The sequence below is a fragment of the Oncorhynchus mykiss genome, chromosome Y (assembly GCF_013265735.2).
Source record: "Oncorhynchus mykiss isolate Arlee chromosome Y, USDA_OmykA_1.1, whole genome shotgun sequence".
In the NCBI taxonomy this organism is placed as follows: Eukaryota; Metazoa; Chordata; class Actinopteri; order Salmoniformes; family Salmonidae; genus Oncorhynchus; species Oncorhynchus mykiss.
This window is the reverse complement of record NC_048593.1, coordinates 28,587,275-28,606,529: the sequence shown is the minus strand read 5'-3', so window position 1 is coordinate 28,606,529 and position 19,255 is coordinate 28,587,275. Positions and strand designations below refer to the sequence as shown.

Below are 19,255 nucleotides of genomic sequence, written 5' to 3'. Positions count from 1 at the left end.
CCCTATGCGTCACTCTGAGGAAGTTCGATTAAGTGCACCGTGACATTAATCAAATCCCCTCAAGATCCATCCTGTACGCGCGGGCAGCGATCTCTGCGGACGACTCACTGCTCGCCCTGGGGTGTAATTCATCACGCTAATTCTGTTGCAAAACGTTTTGTCTGTTGGTTTTGCAACGGAAACATTATACCATTTACTTTAGGAACCAAACGGAAGCAAACAACGTCGAACGGAACCGGGAGGGGTTTACTTGCATTTGACCCAATATAAGCTATCGTTTCCGTTTGAAGTAAACGGTTTCTGTTGCCAAATGTTTGGCAACGGAATCTGAGTAATGAATACATTCCTGTTTTGCAACATAGAAAAAGCATGTTGAAGACGTTCATATTTTTGCAAGTAAAAATGTATTGTTTCGTTGATAAAGTAAGGAAGTTTCACTAGAGCAACATGTTTTGAGATGTCTGAAAGGTCAAAAACATTTAGAGTGCAGGCACTAGCTATTTGATGAGCGGAAGAAAATAAGAATATCGCTATGGTTGTGAAGCCATGTGCTTCTTTGTTTACCAAAACAGCGGCTGTTGGAGCGATTGTGTGAATGGTTCTGTGAAGAATGTGGAATTTGGGCTTGTAAGAAGTGAGCCGCACAAACGGGGACAAAGTCTGCGTTTTTAAGTCAAGTTAAAGGTTAGTAACGAATTGTTTTTGGTTTGGCATGCGCGCCTATTTTCGATTGTTTTTGTTGCCTCGATGTTGCTTTGATCATCAAACTAAATTGTTTGCATGCTCAAGTCTTTAGGCAATTTGAGCTATGGAGCTTGTCCACAACTTAGTTGTATCAGGCGTGTAAACCTAAACGCGCCACTTTCCATCTTGCTAACGTTAGCTAGCTAGCTAGCTAGCTACACAACAAAGGGATCTCTGAGCTAGGAGGGTAACGTTAAATAGCTACCCCTGAAGAAAGTGGCACAAATGTTAGCTGAATTTGTAAGGACAAATCTCAATAATCCCAACGTTTGTTTAGGTCTGAAAGTGCATCACCAGGTTGATTTCATCTAGCAAAAATTACCTAACGCTAGCTATATTGTTTTATCTGTCATGTGTAATCTATTACCTAATTTTAGAAGTGTACTTTCACAATCAGTGTGTTGGCAAATAATTGACTGCTCACTGAAACCTATTTATTCGAAACCAGCTAGCTTTTCTGAAATACATATACTGGCGCTCATAGCGCATACATTTATTACTACATGACTGTCAGGTTATATGCGAGAGGGAGGGGATGGTCACGTGTGTGAAACGCTTGTTTTACAATCAACCTCTAACCAACCCCCACCCCAATTAGTTCAAGCCAGGGTCATGGCTACAACATTTTTTTTACAATGAATGTTGTATTATTAAGGTTCTTTGATATTGTGGTCTCATTAAATGCTATTCAGACCTAAACATGCCCAATGTTGTGGATACAATATTATTTCCCCAGTACCTGCACCTGGCCTGGAGCAGTCTATTTCAATCTGTGGGACATACAGTGTTTTCAGAAAGTATTCACACCCCTTGATTTTTTTTCCCACATTTTGTCTGTCATAGTTGAAGTGTACCTATGATGAAAATTACAGGCCTCTCTCATCTTTTTAAGTGGGAGAACTTGCACAATTGGTGGCTGACTAAATACATTTTTGCCTCACTGTATCTTGTAATTGAACAAAATAGTAAGGTGGCCAATAACTGGGGACCATATGCCAATAATATGGGATTTTTTTTTTTTTTGGGGGGGGGGGTAAACCGCTTATCAAAAAGCTAATAGTAGTAATGTTATTTCCACTGAAATTTATGACATCAAAAATCACAAAACATTGATGGCTTGATCACAAGATCACAACACTATTGAAGGTAATATATTTCTTAAACGCTGTTGAATATGCCGATGATACGTGGTGCTACGCTAGCTAAAGTTAGGCTCTGTGTGTTTAGCTTGCTAAATAAATAGCTACATAAATATATATGCTAGCCTATTAGCCACATGAATAACTTGTGATCATTGCCTTTGCTAGTTTCATTGTATTGACAATCCCAGGCTTAGTTACTTTTTTCCGTTTTTGTCCAAAATATTGAGTCATTGAAACAGTGCATCCCAAATAGGTGAAGGCAGCAAACAATGTATCAGGCCAGCTGTGATTTACAACCCGACAGCAATATTTTTTGGACTACCAAGAAATGTATTGGTGAATTATATTAATCATGCATTGAACTGCATCCATCTATTCTGCCAACAGTGCATTACTGTACGTCATGGAATTTTTTGTCAAATATAATGTATTTTTAAAACCTCTTATGAAGTTGGTTTTGTAGCATCAACTGGGAGTTGGATATTGTTGACTGGTATTATAATTGTCTGTTTTGTTTTATTTCTGAAAGGTAGTTAATTAAAACACTTTCAGTTCCTCTTTAAAGGCACCATTCGCCTCATGGTGAAATCCTTGAATGGTTTTCTTCCTCTCTGGCAACTAAAGGAAGGACGCCTGTATCTTTGTAGTGACTGGGTGTATTGATACACCATCCAAAGTGTAATTAATAACTAAACAATGCTCAAAGGGATATTGAATGTAGGCTTTTGTTTTTTTTACCCATCTACCAATCGGTGCCCTTCTTTGCGAGGCATTGGAAAACCTCCCTAGTCTTTGTGGTTGAATATGTGTTAGAAAATCAATGCTCGACTGAGGGACCTTACAATTATCTGTTTGTGGGGTACAGAGATGAGGTAGACATTCAAAAATCATGTTAAACAATATTTATTGTACTCCACAATACTAATTAAACACTATCCCTTAACGCGCCAATCCCGTTAGCGGGATAGATTTGACAACATCCGGTGAAATTGCAGAGCACCAAATTCAAACTACAGAAATATTAATATTCAACATTCATGAAAATATAAGTGTAATACATCAAAATAAAGCTTATCTTCTTGTTAATCCAGCCACTGTGTCAGATTTCAAAAAGGCCTTATGGCGAAAGCACACCATGCGATTATCTGAGGACAGCGCCCCGCAAACAAACACAAAATAATTTTCAACCAGGCAGGTGTGACACAAAAGTCAGAAATAACGATATAATAAATGCCTTACCTTTTGAATATCTTCTTTTTGCAATCTCAAATGTCTCAGTGACACAATGAATGGTCGTTTTGTTCGATAAATTCCTTATTTATATCCCCAAAAGGTCAATTTATTTAGCGTGTTTGATTCAGAAATACACCGGTTCCAACTCGCCCAACATGACTACAAAGTATCTAATAAGTTACCTGTTAACTTGGTCCAAACATTTCAAACAACGTTCCTAATCCAACCTCAAGTATCCTAAAATGTAAATAATTGATACAATTTAAGACGGGATAATCTGTTTCTAATAACGAAGAAAAACAACACGGCGCGCGCTCCTGTTCACGTGCATCAAAATACTAGAGACCTTCCGAGTGACACATACAGTGCCTTGCGAAAGTATTCGGCCCCCTTGAACTTTGCGACCTTTTGCCACATTTCAGGCTTCAAACATAAAGATATAAAACTGTATTTCTTTGTGAAGAATCAACAACAAGTGGGACACAATCATGAAGTGGAACGACATTTATTGGATATTTCAAACTTTTTTAACAAATCAAAAATTGAAAAATTGGGCGTGCAAAATTATTCAGCCCCTTTACTTTCAGTGCAGCAAACTCTCTCCAGAAGTTCAGTGAGGATCTCTGAATGATCCAATGTTGACCTAAATGACTAATGATGATAAATACAATCCACCTGTGTGTAATCAAGTCTCCGTATAAATGCACCTGCACTGTGATAGTCTCAGAGGTCCGTTAAAAGCGCAGAGAGTATCATGAAGAACAAGGAACACACCAGGCAGGTCCGAGATACTGTTGTGAAGAAGTTTAAAGAAGTTTAAAGCCGGATTTGGATACAAAAAGATTTCCCAAGCTTTAAACATCCCAAGGAGCACTGTGCAAGCGATAATCTTGAAATGGAAGGAGTATCAGACCACTGCAAATCTACCAAGACCTGGCCGTCCCTCTAAACTTTCAGCTCATACAAGGAGAAGACTGATCAGAGATGCAGCCAAGAGGCCCATGATCACTCTGGATGAACTGCAGAGATCTACAGCTGAGGTGGGAGACTCTGTCCATAGGACAACAATCAGTCGTATATTGCACAAATCTGGCCTTTATGGAAGAGTGGCAAGAAGAAAGCCATTTCTTAAAGATATCCATAAAAAGTGTTGTTTAAAGTTTGCCACAAGCCACCTGGGAGACACACCAAACATGTGGAAGAAGGTGCTCTGGTCAGATGAAACCAAAATGGAACTTTTTGGCAACAATGCAAAACGTTGTGTTTGGCGTAAAAGCAACACAGCTGAACACACCATCCCCACTGTCAAACATGGTGGTGGTAGCATCATGGTTTGGGCCTGCTTTTCTTCAGCAGGGACAGGAAAGATGGTTAAAATTGATGGGACGATGGATGGAGCCAAATACAGGACCATTCTGGAAGAAAACCTGATGGAGTCTGCAAAAGACCTGAGACTGGGACAGAGATTTGTCTTCCAACAAGACAATGATCCAAAACATAAAGCAAAATCTACAATGGAATGGTTCAAAAATAAACATATCCAGGTGTTAGAATGGCCAAGTCAAAGTCCAGACGTGAATCCAATCGAGAATCTGTGGAAAGAACTGAAAACTGCTGTTCACAAATGCTCTCCATCCAACCTCACTGAGCTCGAGCTGTTTTGCAAGGAGGAATGGGAAAAAATTTCAGTCTCTCGATGTGCAAAACTGATAGAGACATACCCCATGCGACTTACAGCTGTAATCGCAGCAAAAGGTGGCGCTACAAAGTATTAACTTAAGGGGGCTGAATAATTTTGCACGCCCAATATTTCAGTTTTTTATTTGTTAAAAAAGTTTGAAATATCCAATAAATGTCGTTCCACTTCATGATTGTGTCCCACTTGTTGTTGATTCTTCACAAAAAAATACAGTTTTATATCTTTATGTTTGAAGCCTGAAATGTGGCTAAAGGTCGCAAAGTTCAAGGGGGCCGAATACTTTCGCAAGGCACTGTACAAAGAACAGCACTACTTCTTCATTTCTCAAAATAAAAACATCTACCAATTTCTAAAGACTGTTGGCATCTAGTGGAAGCCATAGAAACTGCAATCTGGGCCCTAATAAATCAGGTTTCCCATAGAAAATCTAAATTCACAACAATACGTTTTCACAACAATACGTTTTCCACAATACGTGGAAAAAGTCAACTTTCTGAAGGCACTGTATCTGCCAACTCGCTGCCTGGTTTCAGGTCCCTAGGATTGGTTCAAATTTACCATCCGTAAGTGTTGTGGACTGTGGAAAATTTGTGCTTTGTGGGGAGCTTGTCTACTATGTAATAAAGTGCTTACAGTGCAGGTAATGGTTATTCCCTATACCTACCGCAATGTGAGCACTTCTGTCACAAAGCAGACGTCCTGTCTGCTAAACTCTGACGTGGTCATCCAACAAGAGGTCTACTTCATTCTATTTGCCCAATTACATATTTTCTGGAATTGATGGCATCCATTGAACTGGTTCATTATGCCCCTTGGTGTCCAAAGTGCTGTTTGTGCAAGTAGATAAACTCATCAGACCTACTGCAAAACCAGCATTTTCTGACTCATAAGGTGCACCACTCAGCCGGTTCCACCAGAGGGTAAGAATTCCTTGGTCACGGTTGCCGCAAATAACATTGCCAGGGATCTCTAGTGTGAACATCCCAGCAGTCATTTCTGTTTTGTCTAATTTGTTGGAATTTAGTGCAACTAGTTGCTGATCATGTGCTATGCTTCTAACTATGCTTCTATGTGATTTTACATTCTAAATGGGGCCACTAAGACTAGCTTGTGTTGAGAGGCGGAGTCTTGGGCAATTGCCAGCAATCTTAAGGGGCATTGCACTTGTCTCGGTCTGACAGCACTGGCCGAGCTCGACCACTGGAGCGGAACTACAGCTGTTGTTTACGAAGCATGTGACAAACATGGGAAGGGACCGCGCAAACAGGCCCGTTAACTCATACAGATAGGAGTTTAGGTGGAAGATCGTAAGATCACATGACAAACACTACACAAGGTATTAGAAATGTGAAGTGTATGTTTGGATGAACAAGTGAGAAATAAAGTGTTTGTTCAGACCCTATCCATCTTGCATTGAGACTCTGTCTAGTTGTAGTTTACCACCCCAGGTGTTGTCGAAGTATGACGTGAACTCGACTGTAGCTGGAAGGTATTTTGTAATAATACAGCTTTGAATGTTGACTCGTAAATCAAAGTAGCACTTATTATTACGTTGACAACTAACCAAAGTTTTCGCAATACCAATCTATTCCCTTGTTCTTGAGGAGGATAGCAGTCTCCTAGCTACAACATCCCAACTTGTAAGGCCAGTGACGAATAACGTATTTTGAACTTCATTCCATATTGATGTTTATATCTATCAATCAAATGTTAAAAAAAAGGGCTTTATGAAATACATCAGCAGTCACAAAGTGCTTTACAGATACCCAGCCTAAATCCCCAAATACTATTGACCACAGTGTTTTATCCCTAATGTGAAGCATTGTAGAGGTATCAAAGACACACGACTGGAGAAGACTACCTTTTAACAGTATTATCACAAAAGTATATATTAGTCATCTCCACTGTCTGCCATATAATGGTAGTATGTTGTCTTAATGTACGCCCCAAACATTTCCTTGGAATGTTTGTTTTTTGAAGGGGGTGGGGGATATACTGGTTAGGACAGGTTGGCCATGAAAGTGGTTTATAATCCTCTGCTGTATCATTACAGGATATTATATATGATTATTATGGTGAGAATGTTTCTTGTCAGGGTCTCCCCACTGTTTCAGTGCATATCTCAGATTCCTACCCCACCCCCCTCACACCTGTTTTAAGCACCTCTCTGAGACGCCTCCGCCTCCTTAAAGTGCGTCTCTTGCCTGTTCAGGGGGCCTCTGCCACGACTACAACCCAGATGAAGTCCCTTACTGACATATTGCCACCCCTCAGTCCCGCTTTTCCATTCATGTAAAAATAAAATTTTAAATAATAATTTCTATAGGTTTACAAATAGGCCGAATACTAATTGTATGTGTTTTAGATTGTAGTGACTGTGTTATCAAAGTAAAGAAGTAAACAAGGCGGCCCCTTGCCACAGCGCCTGTCTGGTTTATGAAGGTTAGTGATTCACTGTGCTTTCTCAATTCCCGGTGGAGAACATGATGACAAGGTACCTGTATTTTCCTTAAAGATCACAGCGGTACAATGTTTTTCTGTGATATTTGTCTCCCTCAGGGTGATCATAAAGTAGCGCAATGTAATCTCTGACAGCAATTTGACAGAAGCTTGCTGTGTGTGTGTGTATCCTATGCTCATTTCTCTCATGTAGACTCCTTTCTACCAATGCTCTAGGGCAGTGATTGGGGACATTGCCCTGTGTAGGGTGCTGTCTTTCGGATGGGAGGTTAAACGGATGTCCTGACTCTCTGTGGTCACTAAAGAGCCCATGGCACTTATCGTAAGAGTAAGGGTGTTAACCCCGGTGTTCTGGCTAAATTCCCCAAAGCAAGGGTAAAAAAGAAACGTAACCTAGAGCCATAGAATTTGAATGTCTGACAGTGCAAACTGTTACTGATGACATATATGGGTGCTATGTGGTTATGTTCGATGTACTTTTAGCCTGTCTTAAATATTTACTTGACCATCAAAGAAACGCAGGTGTTGTCATTTCTAGTAACAAGGTGGTAAAGAGCGGTTTTGATATCATTTTTAAGCAGTATTTACTGAAACAGAAGTCAACCGTACACCCCCAACCAAATGTTTAATTTGCCAAGTAACGGACGTTAAAACGAAAAACTCCATCTGTTTTGTGAGAAGGGGTTACTTTTGCCGTTCAACCAGGTTTCGTCAGGAAAATAGCTGTTTTGTATTACCCCCTTTCGAGTCCAACACACCTCTGAACAGAGCTTAAAGGCCCAGTGCAGTCAAAAACACGATTTTCTTGTGTGTTATATATATTTTCATACTATGAGGTTGCAATAATATGTGAAAATAATGATAAATCCCTGTTGTTTGAGCTGTTTGAAAAGACTGTCTGAAATGTCATGGTGGAAGGGAGTTTTGGCCTTCCATGGTGACATCACCATGCGGCAAATGAGTTAATAGACCAATAAGAAAGATGGTTCCAACCCTCTCTGCTAATAACAGCTCATTTTCCGTTTCCCCCTCCCCGCTAAGAACACTCCCTGACAGTCCTAGCAAAATTCTTGCTTGAGAAATTGCTTGCTAAGAAGCTGTTTTTGTTTGTTTTAAATTAAAATGGTCAAAAATAATCACAGTAAGAGACTTTATTCTTACCCAGAAATGATTTGATATTGAGAGAAAAATGGCTGTATTCGACCTTTTTGAAAAACTTGGGAAAGTATTCTGTATTGGGGAAAGTATTCTGTATTGGGAAATGTATGAACAAATTTGACCTACATGCATGCGTCAGGTGATGAGGTTCATGCCATACCATACTGGTAGTGATATGACATAAAGAGGTGGCCTACAATGTATTTGTGAGTTAAGATCTTCTTCTGAGTATTTCTAACAGGACCATATGCTGCTGGAGTGGGGCCATAACATCAAGGAACCCTGCCTCCCCATGCACGTTTTCAGCCCTCAGCGGGTGCCTGGATGTCACCATTGTACAGCGCGTTGGATTTAATTTCAAGTTTGACTTTATTACCCTTGTGTACGCACTTATAATAGCGCTTAATGAGCGCTTTAACCATTTCCACATATCAAGAAGAAAATTATGGTAGAGGTGCAAGGGGTGGAGTTACTTGGGGTCAATAGCCAATGGAAAGCACCCAAATTATGAGTGGTGTTGAGTACAGTATTTATGAACTGTATAGTTGTCTGGCTGAGACTAGACTGTGAAGAGATCCAAGTACAGGTAAGTAAGAATATGATTTGCAGATGATGTACTTAATATGATATATACTTTGATCATTAGGGTGGTCAAGAGGCCTGGCTAGGTTAATTCAATTCATATATTTATCATTATTGGGAAAGGTTGATTGCGTACCTAAAACAGACTTTTCTGTAGTGAAGTGGGAAAATCTTTATATTCCAGTTTAGGCTCCTGTGTAATGTAATTAATCTGTTATAAGAACAACAATGATGATTGAAGTGATTCATGGGGTAAATTAAAATCTTGTTGTGAAGTCATCTAGATTAGCTATTATTTTATGCAGGTAGTACAGGCTAATGTTGACGTAGTTTCAAATATGAGAGGAACTGGAGCATTGTGAATTGTCAGTTTATCTCTGATCATCCTGGCACATGCAGCTGGTCTGTATGCCAGTACAACTCTACTGGGTGAGCATGTTAGTGTGTTCTATAATCAAAACAGAATTCAAGCTGTATTTGACGCCAGTCATGCTTCTTCCTGTGTGTTCTCCAGGGCGCAAGGATGATTGTTCAGGTTCTCCTGACGGGGACACTATGCTGTCTACTGCCAGGTCTGTTTCCACATGAAACGAACATTTATGCCTAGATGGCAACTAAATATAGCCTATAGAATGGGGTATTATCTTTCTATTGCAAAAGTAAGATTCTTTCAGTAGATGCAAGTGATAATGCAAAGAGATTTTTATGAAATAGAAAATGTTATATTGTTTTCATAAAGTTCTGAGTGCAGATATTTCCGGAGCAAAAGCCGCCTCTCCTCCTCTGACCCCGTTTGTTTCCTCTACCCCTGATCCCTCTCTGCAGGTTTGCTGGATGCTACACCTCTGAAGGCTAGAGGTAATGAGTCGTTCCACCAATTGTGTGCATTTTGAGAAGTGTAACTTGGTCAAAAAAACTTTTGATTGGAGCGTTCTGTCATAATGAGCACACACATATTCAACTTAATAAAAAAACACATTTTCCCATCTCAAAAGGTTGAAAGACTTAGTGCCTTTTAAGTGCTAAATAAAGGAACCATTGACTGCAAGCTGCACAAAGAAAATGACATTGTTAAAACATTTCTAGCCTGTCTATCTATGGGTAACAGGGTTGACGTGTTAGCCTGTCTATCTATGGGTAACAGGGTTGGCGTGTTAGCCTGTCTATCTATGGGTAACAGGGTTGACGTGTTAGCCTGTCTATCTATGGGTAACAGGGTTGACGTGTTAGCCTGTCTATCTATGGGTAACAGGGTGGATGTGTTAGCCTGTCTATCTATGGGTAACATGGTTGACGTGTTAGCCTGTCTATCTATGGGTAACAGGGTTGACGTGTTAGCCTGTCTATCTATGGGTAACAGGGTTTACGTGTTAGCCTGTCTATCTATGGGTAACAGGGTTGACGTGTTAGCCTGTCTATCTCTATGGGTAACAGGGTTGATGTGTTAGCCTGTGTATCTATGGGTAACAGGGTTGATGTGTTAGCCTGTCTATCTATGGGTAACAGGGTTGACGTGTTAGCCTGTCTATCTATGGGTAACAGGGTTGACGTGTTAGCCTGTCTATCTATGGGTAACAGGGTTGACGTGTTAGCCTGTCTATCTATGGGTAACAGGGTTGACGTGTTAGCCTGTCTATCTATGGGTAACAGGGTTGACGTGTTAGCCTGTCTATCTATGGGTAACAGGGTTGACGTGTTAGCCTGTCTATCTATGGGTAACAGGGTTGACGTGTTAGCCTGTCTATCTCTATGGGTAACAGGGTTGATGTGTTAGCCTGTCTATCTATGGGTAACAGGGTTGACGTGTTAGCCTGTCTATCTATGGGTAACAGGGTTGACGTGTTAGCCTGTCTATCTATGGGTAACAGGGTTGACGTGTTAGCCTGTCTATCTATGGGTAACAGGGTTGACGTGTTAGCCTGTCTATCTATGGGTAACAGGGTTGACGTGTTAGCCTGTCTATCTCTATGGGTAACAGGGTTGATGTGTTAGCCTGTCTATCTATGGGTAACAGGGTTGATGTGTTAGCCTGTCTATCTATGGGTAACAGGGTTGACGTGTTAGCCTGTCTATCTCTATGGGTAACAGGGTTGACGTGTTAGCCTGTCTATCTATGGGTAACAGGGTTGATGTGTTAGCCTGTCTATCTATGGGTAACAGGGTTGACGTGTTAGCCTGTCTATCTCTATGGGTAACAGGGTTGACGTGTTAGCCTGTCTATCTATGGGTAACAGGGTTGACGTGTTAGCCTGTCTATCTATGGGTAACAGGGTTGACGTGTTAGCCTGTCTATCTATGGGTAACAGGGTTGACGTGTTAGCCTGTCTATCTATGGGTAACAGGGTTGACGTGTTAGCCTGTCTATCTCTATGGGTAACAGGGTTGACGTGTTAGCCTGTCTATCTATGGGTAACAGGGTTGACGTGTTAGCCTGTCTATCTATGGGTAACAGGGTTGACGTGTTAGCCTGTCTATCTATGGGTAACAGGGTTGATGTGTTAGCCTGTCTATCTATGGGTAACAGGGTTGACGTGTTAGCCTGTCTATCTATGGGTAACAGGGTTGATGTGTTAGCCTGTCTATCTATGGGTAACAGGGTTGATGTGTTAGCCTGTCTATCTCTATGGGTAACAGGGTTGATGTGTTAGCCTGTCTATCTCTATGGGTAACAGGGTTGATGTGTTAGCCTGTCTATCTCTATGGGTAACAGGGTTGATGTGTTAGCCTGTCTATCTCTATGGGTAACAGGGTTGATGTGTTAGCCTGTCTATCTATGGGTAACAGGGTTGATGTGTTAGCCTGTCTATCTATGGGTAACAGGGTTGACGTGTTAGCCTGTCTATCTCTATGGGTAACAGGGTTGATGTGTTAGCCTGTCTATCTATGGGTAACAGGGTTGATGTGTTAGCCTGTCTATCTCTATGGGTAACAGGGTTGACGTGTTAGCCTGTCTATCTATGGGTAACAGGGTTGATGTGTTAGCCTGTCTATCTATGGGTAACAGGGTTGATGTGTTAGCCTGTCTATCTCTATGGGTAACAGGGTTGACGTGTTAGCCTGTCTATCTCTATGGGTAACAGGGTTGATGTGTTAGCCTGTCTATCTCTATGGGTAACAGGGTTGATGTGTTAGCCTGTCTATCTATGGGTAACAGGGTTGATGTGTTAGCCTGTCTATCTATGGGTAACAGGGTTGATGTGTTAGCCTGTCTATCTATGGGTAACAGGGTTGATGTGTTAGCCTGTCTATCTCTATGGGTAACAGGGCTTAAAATGAGGGAAAAAAACGTAAATGAACACTAATCACGTGAAATAAATAATAATCTTCAGAAATAACTTTGTCAAAGCAAAAAAATAACTAGGGCTTTACAAAGATGGTGAAACTTTGGTGATTAAATGGGTTAAAATCTTCCTAGAAGTAACACAGGGTTGATGGAGGGACATGTCAAAATGCTAAATGCTTTTTCGTATTCAAAATCAGATTTATTGAATTCTCCATGTGCTCTATATTAAAGGGCACTTCATTTAATATAGCAGGCGTTTAAAATTCGATATATTGTTCTACTTAAAATATCAAAGGGATGCAAAAGGCACTCATTTCGTGGAATGACCCTAATATTAGAAAATACAACATCGGCACATGCTTGTTTTACTGGGTAGCCTACTCTTTGATTTGTGTGTGTGTGTGTGTGTGAGAAAAAAATAGGTTTTCTAATTATTTTGCTTAAATGTTTTGTCTCCATCCACCCTCTCTCCCACCATGATTCCTGTCATTCAATGCAGCTGTAGGGGAGGTCAGCATCGACTCTGCCCAGGCTCATGGCTTCCTGTCTCAGTCACGCTCCAAACGGAACATCAACCCGGACCCCAAGTGGCACCGCGGCACGCCTGATTTCCAGTCCTACTACAAATTCTACAACAGCATAGGCCATATTGAAGGAGTGAGTAAAGGGATCACATCATGAGAGAGATTTATTTTAATTTTATTTCAGCATTATAATGAATCTTAAACAATATTTAATTCAGGTTCTTGTCATCTGTCCATCCCTCAACCAATCTGATTACTTATTTTCTCTTTCCCTCCCTCTCATTCTCAAATCCTGTGTGGATCTCTCTCTCTCTCCATTTCTCCCAGCTGTATGAGATTGACAAGATCAGGATACTGTATCAGCAGATGCGTCACCTAGAGCAGGTCTATGGGCCAGACGCCTCCAGCTACCAGAATGCCCTGGGTGTGATAACCCCTCCACCTACCACCGCAGCTCCTACCACCACCACAGTGCCTCCTACCACTCAGCCCCCTCCTACTACACCAGCACCACTTTCTCTAACTGAGGCTGATGTCCTTTATCTGTGTAACCCCAAAGACCCCCTCTGTAAAGCTCACATCGTTTACCTGCCTGCAGGGGCCATCCCAGTCCTCTGTGACCCACGCTACAACCCTACCTGCAAACCCCAAACCGGCAAGGTGGTCATAGCCGCTGCCGGACCTGCGGAGCCAGCTGTTGAATCACCTCCCCCACCTCCAACCCCTCCTAAGAAGTCTCTCCCACCTCCTTCTCCCATTGTCATTAAAGGGATGGAGTATGACTGCGACCCTTACTGGGACCCTGACTGCCTGATCGATCACCCACCTCGCTCTGTCCAGGTGACTGAGCCACCACCACCCCCTACTTTCCCACCTGTTGTGGTGGCCCCTGTTGAGGAGGAGGAGGAGGAGGAAGAAGAAGAAGAAATGGCCACCGAGGACACAGTAGCACCTTCTGACCCTTATGATTGGGGGCGTGACCTTTTTGACCCTTACCACTATTCCGACCCAGCACCTGACCCCCAGTAGACAGTTTTTTGTTTTGTTTATCTAAGTACAAACATAACACATTAGTACTGCAATACAACAGAAGGTAATTTACCAAATACCATAAACCAAAAACCATAACAAACACAATTGTACACAAACACAACAATTTCCCCACATGTATGACATTTCTCAGTTCCATCAGAGAATATTGTTTTGAGTTGTAGAGACAACGGACTTATAATTTATTGTATTCAACGTGTGTGTCTGTTATCAATTAATATTAACAAAAATTAAGTGTCACGTCCCATTTGAAATTGTTTGTGGTAAAAGGTCGCCCTCCAGCGGTGAGAACTGAAACTATAAATTAAACGATCTATCTGGACAGTCTGTTTTGTAGATTTAAAATGTGTAGGAATAGTACAACTTTTTTTGTGTGTGCATTTTGTTAGATTTGGATGCTGTTACTACAAACTAATGCTAGCTAGAGTAATTAGCAGGACGACATACAGTATGTGTGTGCTAGTGAGTATGTAATAAGGGACGCTGAAGCAACACAAAAATGATTACCTTATCATGTAGCTAGCTGACTATGACTTGTGTTTTGGAAAACATTTCTCCTGAGTTTCTGTAAGGTAGCGTGGCCGAGCGGTCTAAGGCGCTGGATTTAGGCTCCAGTCTCTCAGGAGGCGTGGGTTCGAATCCCACCGCTGCCATTTGCGTTTTTAGGCCAGGTCACCCGTGATTCAAGTCATTATTCGACCGCCATTACATGTCCGAGGACGTCGGGAGATTGTGGTTAGCAGTGTGTTATTTGTATGTTCGAATCCAGCGATAGAAAGTCGTTTTTTAAAACCTAAATCTTAACCCTTACTTACCTTAAAAATCCGGAGTTAGTGCCTAAATTTAACCTTAAACACTTCGAAATTTGACGTTTGAGAATCATAGATGAACATCTAATTGAGAGCTTGTTCGTTCAGTAACATAGTGTTCGTTCCACATGGTGGAATACACATAACAGCGACTGTAGGAATATAGCTAGTGTATACTTCAAAGCACATAAAAATGACTAATTTAGCAACATTCTGTAAAAGGCACCGCTGAGATTCGAACTCAGGATCTCCTGTTTACTAGACAGGCGCTTTAACCAACTAAGCCACGGCACCACTGGTAGAAAAAAGAAGCGAAATGTTTTTTGTACGCTGTCCATCTATTTAAATTTTACGACATTATAGCGTAATTCAGTCTATACTTATTAATATAATGTTATTTATTAAAGGTCACGAAATAAAGTAGAAGTCTGCATTTCAATTGTATCGCTATGACCCAGCCGTAGTCTAACTGCCGTAGTCAAATATAGAAAATGTACAGGCCTACATTGAATTACATTGCATGTCGATAGAGGCAAAAATCACCACGAATTTAATTTCCCTAAATACTCGTTTAGAAATAACGACAAATTTGCATTGCATTTGCACATTTGCAATGCAATGTGAAACGAAAACAAACTACAATTCCAGATCTCACATCCAGGACAAAATCTCTTCCACCGACGAGGATGGGATTCGAACCCACGCGTGCAGAGCACAATGGATTAGCAGTCCATCGCCTTAACCACTCGGCCACCTCGTCACCACATTCATTAATTGCATAATGTTTATGAATATCTCACAAATGACATAATTTTTTGCCTTCTAACAGATTTGAGATGTCAATACTATTCTCCATAACTTAATTCTCCAAACGTGCTGCGTAAATTACAACCTGCTACAGAAAAGTCACTAGCCGTTTCGGAATGGCGTGTTTTTAGGGAATGTTATCTGTGTGCATGGGCGGAAGTCATCAAGTTTTCAAATCAGTTCGCTAGAATTGGTTAGATGTACTGGGCACTGCGTTTGTATATATTTATTTCAAACTATTGAAAAAAAGAACTACTCTTTTAGAACTTCTGACTTTCATTTAACAAAACGTTTTACGTCGTCATTTAATCAGAATAGGATCCTCGGAGTGTTGCGTTTCTCCGGGGACCAGGTGAGAATAATCATTTCTCATCTATCTCCATTCATCATGTTCTGATACTTCATTTCTGAAGTAACAGGTAAGGATATACCTCACTGACGATGGATTGAGAACATGGCAGCGATGGTCAAGTATGCGTGGCAAGTCATTTTAGGTCATGGTTACAAGGTTAAAACATTATTTTTTTTTAGACGATACTGATATATTTCTAATTTTAAGTCCACGTCAGCACCTTCCAAAAGTTGATATTTTGTATGCCTATCGTTATATATACGCACATGTCATGAAACATCAAGATCCTCTGCTTATTTGATGAGAATGCTTTGCGGCGAATATTAGCATAATCTCAGCACCACTAGCCTTCCGATTGGTGCTTACTCCAGTTCGTTTATTTGTTTTTTAAATGTAACATTTGTTCTATCATATAAAGTACAACCATTTATTTCTACAAGCAAACCTTGTGCGGGGAACTTCGTCCTAATTACTGTGCTATTTCGCTGAATAAATACAAAAGATAAAACACGAAATAAATTAGCTCTCGCGAGACTGCTACTCCAGCACTGATCCCGTTTACTGGTGATGGCAAAGGTGCTCTGATGCTGTACGCAGCAGAAATGTACAAATGTACAGCCAGTGTATTTCAATATGAATTTACTGATGAATTAAAGTTACAGATAATGTTTTCCTTCATGTTTTAATTCCTATCTGCTCCTAGCCTATATCACTCCCTGTCACCATGCCACATTAGGTATTACACTACACATACTTGGGGAGTAGCGCCACTACATATAATTCAACTAATAATTCAGCTACATTTTGTAGTGGCTTGATGGTAGTTTAACTAAATTCAAATCTTTGCAGTGTTTTCAGTAGTTAATTACAGTGAACAAAAATACACACGCAACAATTTCAAAGATATTACAGAGTTACAGTTCATATAAGGAAATCAGTCAATTGAAATAAATACATTAGGCCCTAATCTATGGATTTCACATGACTGGGAATACAGATATTGGTCAAATAAAATAAAAAAAGGTAGGGGCGTGGATCAGAAAACCAGTTAGTATCTGGTGTGACTACCATTTGCCTTATGCAGCGTGACACATCTCCTTCGTATAGATGTTCAATGGCTGTGCAAAGTTGCTGGATATTGGCGGGAACTGGAACACGCTGTCATGTTTGTCGATCCAGAGCATCCAAAACATGCTCAATTGGTGACATGTCTGGTGAGTATGCAGGCCATGGAAGAACTGGGACATTTTCAGCTTCCAGGAACTGTGTACACATCCTAGCGACATGGGGCTGTGCATTATCATGCTGTAACATGAGGTGAAGGCGACGGATGAATGGCACAACAATGGGCCTCAGGATCTATTATCGTATCTCTGTGCATTGAAATTGCCATAGATAAAATGCAATTGTGTTTGTTGTCCCTGGTTTATGCCTGCCCATACCATAACCCCACCACCATTGGGAACTCTGTTCACAACGTAGACATCAGCTTACCTCTCGCCCCCACACGACGCCATACACCCTGTCTGCCATCTGCACGGTACAGTTGAAACCGGGATTCATCCGTGAAGAGCACACTTCTCCAGCGTGCCAGTGGCCATCGAAGGTGAGCATTTGCCCACTGAAGTTGGTTATGACGCCAAACTGCAGTCAGGTCAAACCCCTGGTGAGGACGACGAGCAAGCAGATGAGCTTCCCTGAGACGTTTACTGACAGTTTGTGCAGAAATTATCTGGTTGTGCAAACACACAGTTTCATCAGCTGTCTGGGTGGCTGGTCTCAGACGATCACGCTGGTGAAGAAGGCGAGATCCTTGGCTGGCGTGGTCACATGTGGTGTGCGGTTGTGAGGCCGGTTGGACGTACTGCCAAATTCTCTAAAACAGCATTTGAGGTGGCAGAGAAATTAACATTAAATTATCTGGCATCAGCTTTGGTGGACATTCCTGCAGTCAGCCTGCCAATTTCACGCTCCCTCAAAACTTGAGCCATATGTGGCATTGTGTTGTGTGACAAAACTACACATTTTAGAGTGGCTTTTTATTCTCACTAGCACAAGGTGCACTTGTGTAATGATCATGCTGTTTAATCAGATTCTTGATATGCCACGCCTGTCAGGAGGATGAATTATCAAAGGAGAAATGCTCACTAACAGGGATGTAAACAAATTTGTGCACACAATTTAAGTGAAATAAGCTTTTTGTGCATATGGTACATGTCTGGGATCAGCTCATGAAACATGGGACCAACATTTTATGTGTTGCGTTTATATTTTTGTTCAGTGGACTTTTTTGCCATGTGCGGTTTAGCAAACTACTGGATATTGTTAATTCTGGCAGCTATTTTAGATTTAGTTTTAGTATTAGTTTAGTATTAGCTTGAGTATTTTAGATTTAGTTTTAGTCTTAGATTTAGTCTTAAAATACCTTTAAGTCTTAGTCACATTTTAGTAATTTCATCCTTCGTAACATTTTTATTATCAGTCGACTAAAAGTCTGGTCATTTTTTGTCTAGTTTTAGTCACAGTCATTATAGTCAACTAATAGTCTGTGCATTTTCTTTCAATTAAATAATATTTACCTTTATCTTTCATCTTGTGCACAGATAGCCTTGTCCAACTAGGCCTACCATCCCCTCGTATACCTTAGCTGGCAACATTGTTATTATGGCAGATTTGAACCAATGCCAGCCATAATTAACCATGTATAGGCTATATAGCCTTGGCTGCAGGTTAAACAATTTACAGCTCTGATTTTCTCCCCCATCATATCCCTCGGAGTATGGTAAATAACAGTGCTTTCACTACTAGTATTCAGCAAATAGCATTCGTTTTTCCAATTGAACAAAGAAAAACAACCGCAACTCACATTTAAGGATCACGAGTGCAGCAACATAGATAAATGAATAACAGCGGACATGGCAAATAGAGCTTCTGGTGTGATTAGAGCAAAATTGGCCTATATGAAAACAAAGATGATCAAAAACATTATTGTTTCTTATTTTGGCAAATTACAATTGACGTTTCCTGGCTGCGCATATCAATTCAAAAGAGAGAGAGGGTTGACTGATGTGACCGCTTGCACAATTGAAGGGCATTACCCACCAATGAGAAGATTGCACAAAATATTCTGCAAAGGCATGCATTTATGATTGGACAAAACAGATTAAAAGGAGCTTCATGTCAAATTGAATGTCCATTAGTCTCATGTGGATTTCTCATCTTGTTACATTTTCGTCAAACAAAAATTTAAATAAATTGTTATAGTTATCGTTTCTTTCAGGACATCTGGTCTCGTTATTGTCATTAGTTTTCGTCAGGAAAAATAGGTTGTTGACTAATATCTTTCATCACAGTTATTGTTGACAAAATGAATACAATTTTAGCAAAAATAAATGCTTTTTTGCAACAGAAA

General features: G+C 40.7%; 1 protein-coding gene and 4 non-coding genes across 10 annotated transcripts; 2 read left to right on the top strand and 3 right to left on the bottom strand.

The window, feature by feature from the left end:
* The first annotated feature begins 324 nt into the window (after positions 1 to 324).
* On the top strand, positions 325 to 14,202 carry LOC110509932 (extensin). Of its 6 annotated transcripts, none has more exons than XM_036967557.1 (6): positions 325 to 684; positions 7,184 to 7,260; positions 9,533 to 9,590; positions 9,844 to 9,876; positions 12,801 to 12,958; positions 13,153 to 14,202. In XM_036967557.1, exons 2-6 carry the CDS (start codon positions 7,255 to 7,257, stop codon positions 13,852 to 13,854), a joined length of 957 nt encoding a protein of 318 aa, XP_036823452.1. In that variant the 5' UTR covers positions 325 to 684; positions 7,184 to 7,254; the 3' UTR covers positions 13,855 to 14,202. The 6 variants fall into 6 exon arrangements, with proteins under 6 accessions (XP_036823452.1, XP_021446828.2, XP_036823454.1 ...); XM_021591153.2 differs by having other exon boundaries at positions 7,184 to 9,022; XM_036967559.1 differs by having other exon boundaries at positions 326 to 684; positions 7,184 to 8,818.
* A 244-nt stretch (positions 14,203 to 14,446) lies between these two features.
* On the top strand, positions 14,447 to 14,528 carry trnal-uag. Its single transcript has one exon. It is a non-coding gene; the product is annotated as a tRNA-Leu (tRNA).
* Positions 14,529 to 14,904: 376 nt separating this feature from the next.
* Positions 14,905 to 14,978, bottom strand: trnat-agu. The gene has a single exon. It is a non-coding gene; the product is annotated as a tRNA-Thr (tRNA).
* A 384-nt stretch (positions 14,979 to 15,362) lies between these two features.
* trnas-gcu lies at positions 15,363 to 15,444 on the bottom strand. The gene has a single exon. It is a non-coding gene; the product is annotated as a tRNA-Ser (tRNA).
* Positions 15,445 to 15,799: 355 nt separating this feature from the next.
* Positions 15,800 to 15,933, bottom strand: LOC118945686. The gene has a single exon (XR_005040801.1). It is a non-coding gene; the product is annotated as a U8 small nucleolar RNA (small nucleolar RNA).
* Between the last annotated feature and the right edge of the window lie 3,322 nt (positions 15,934 to 19,255).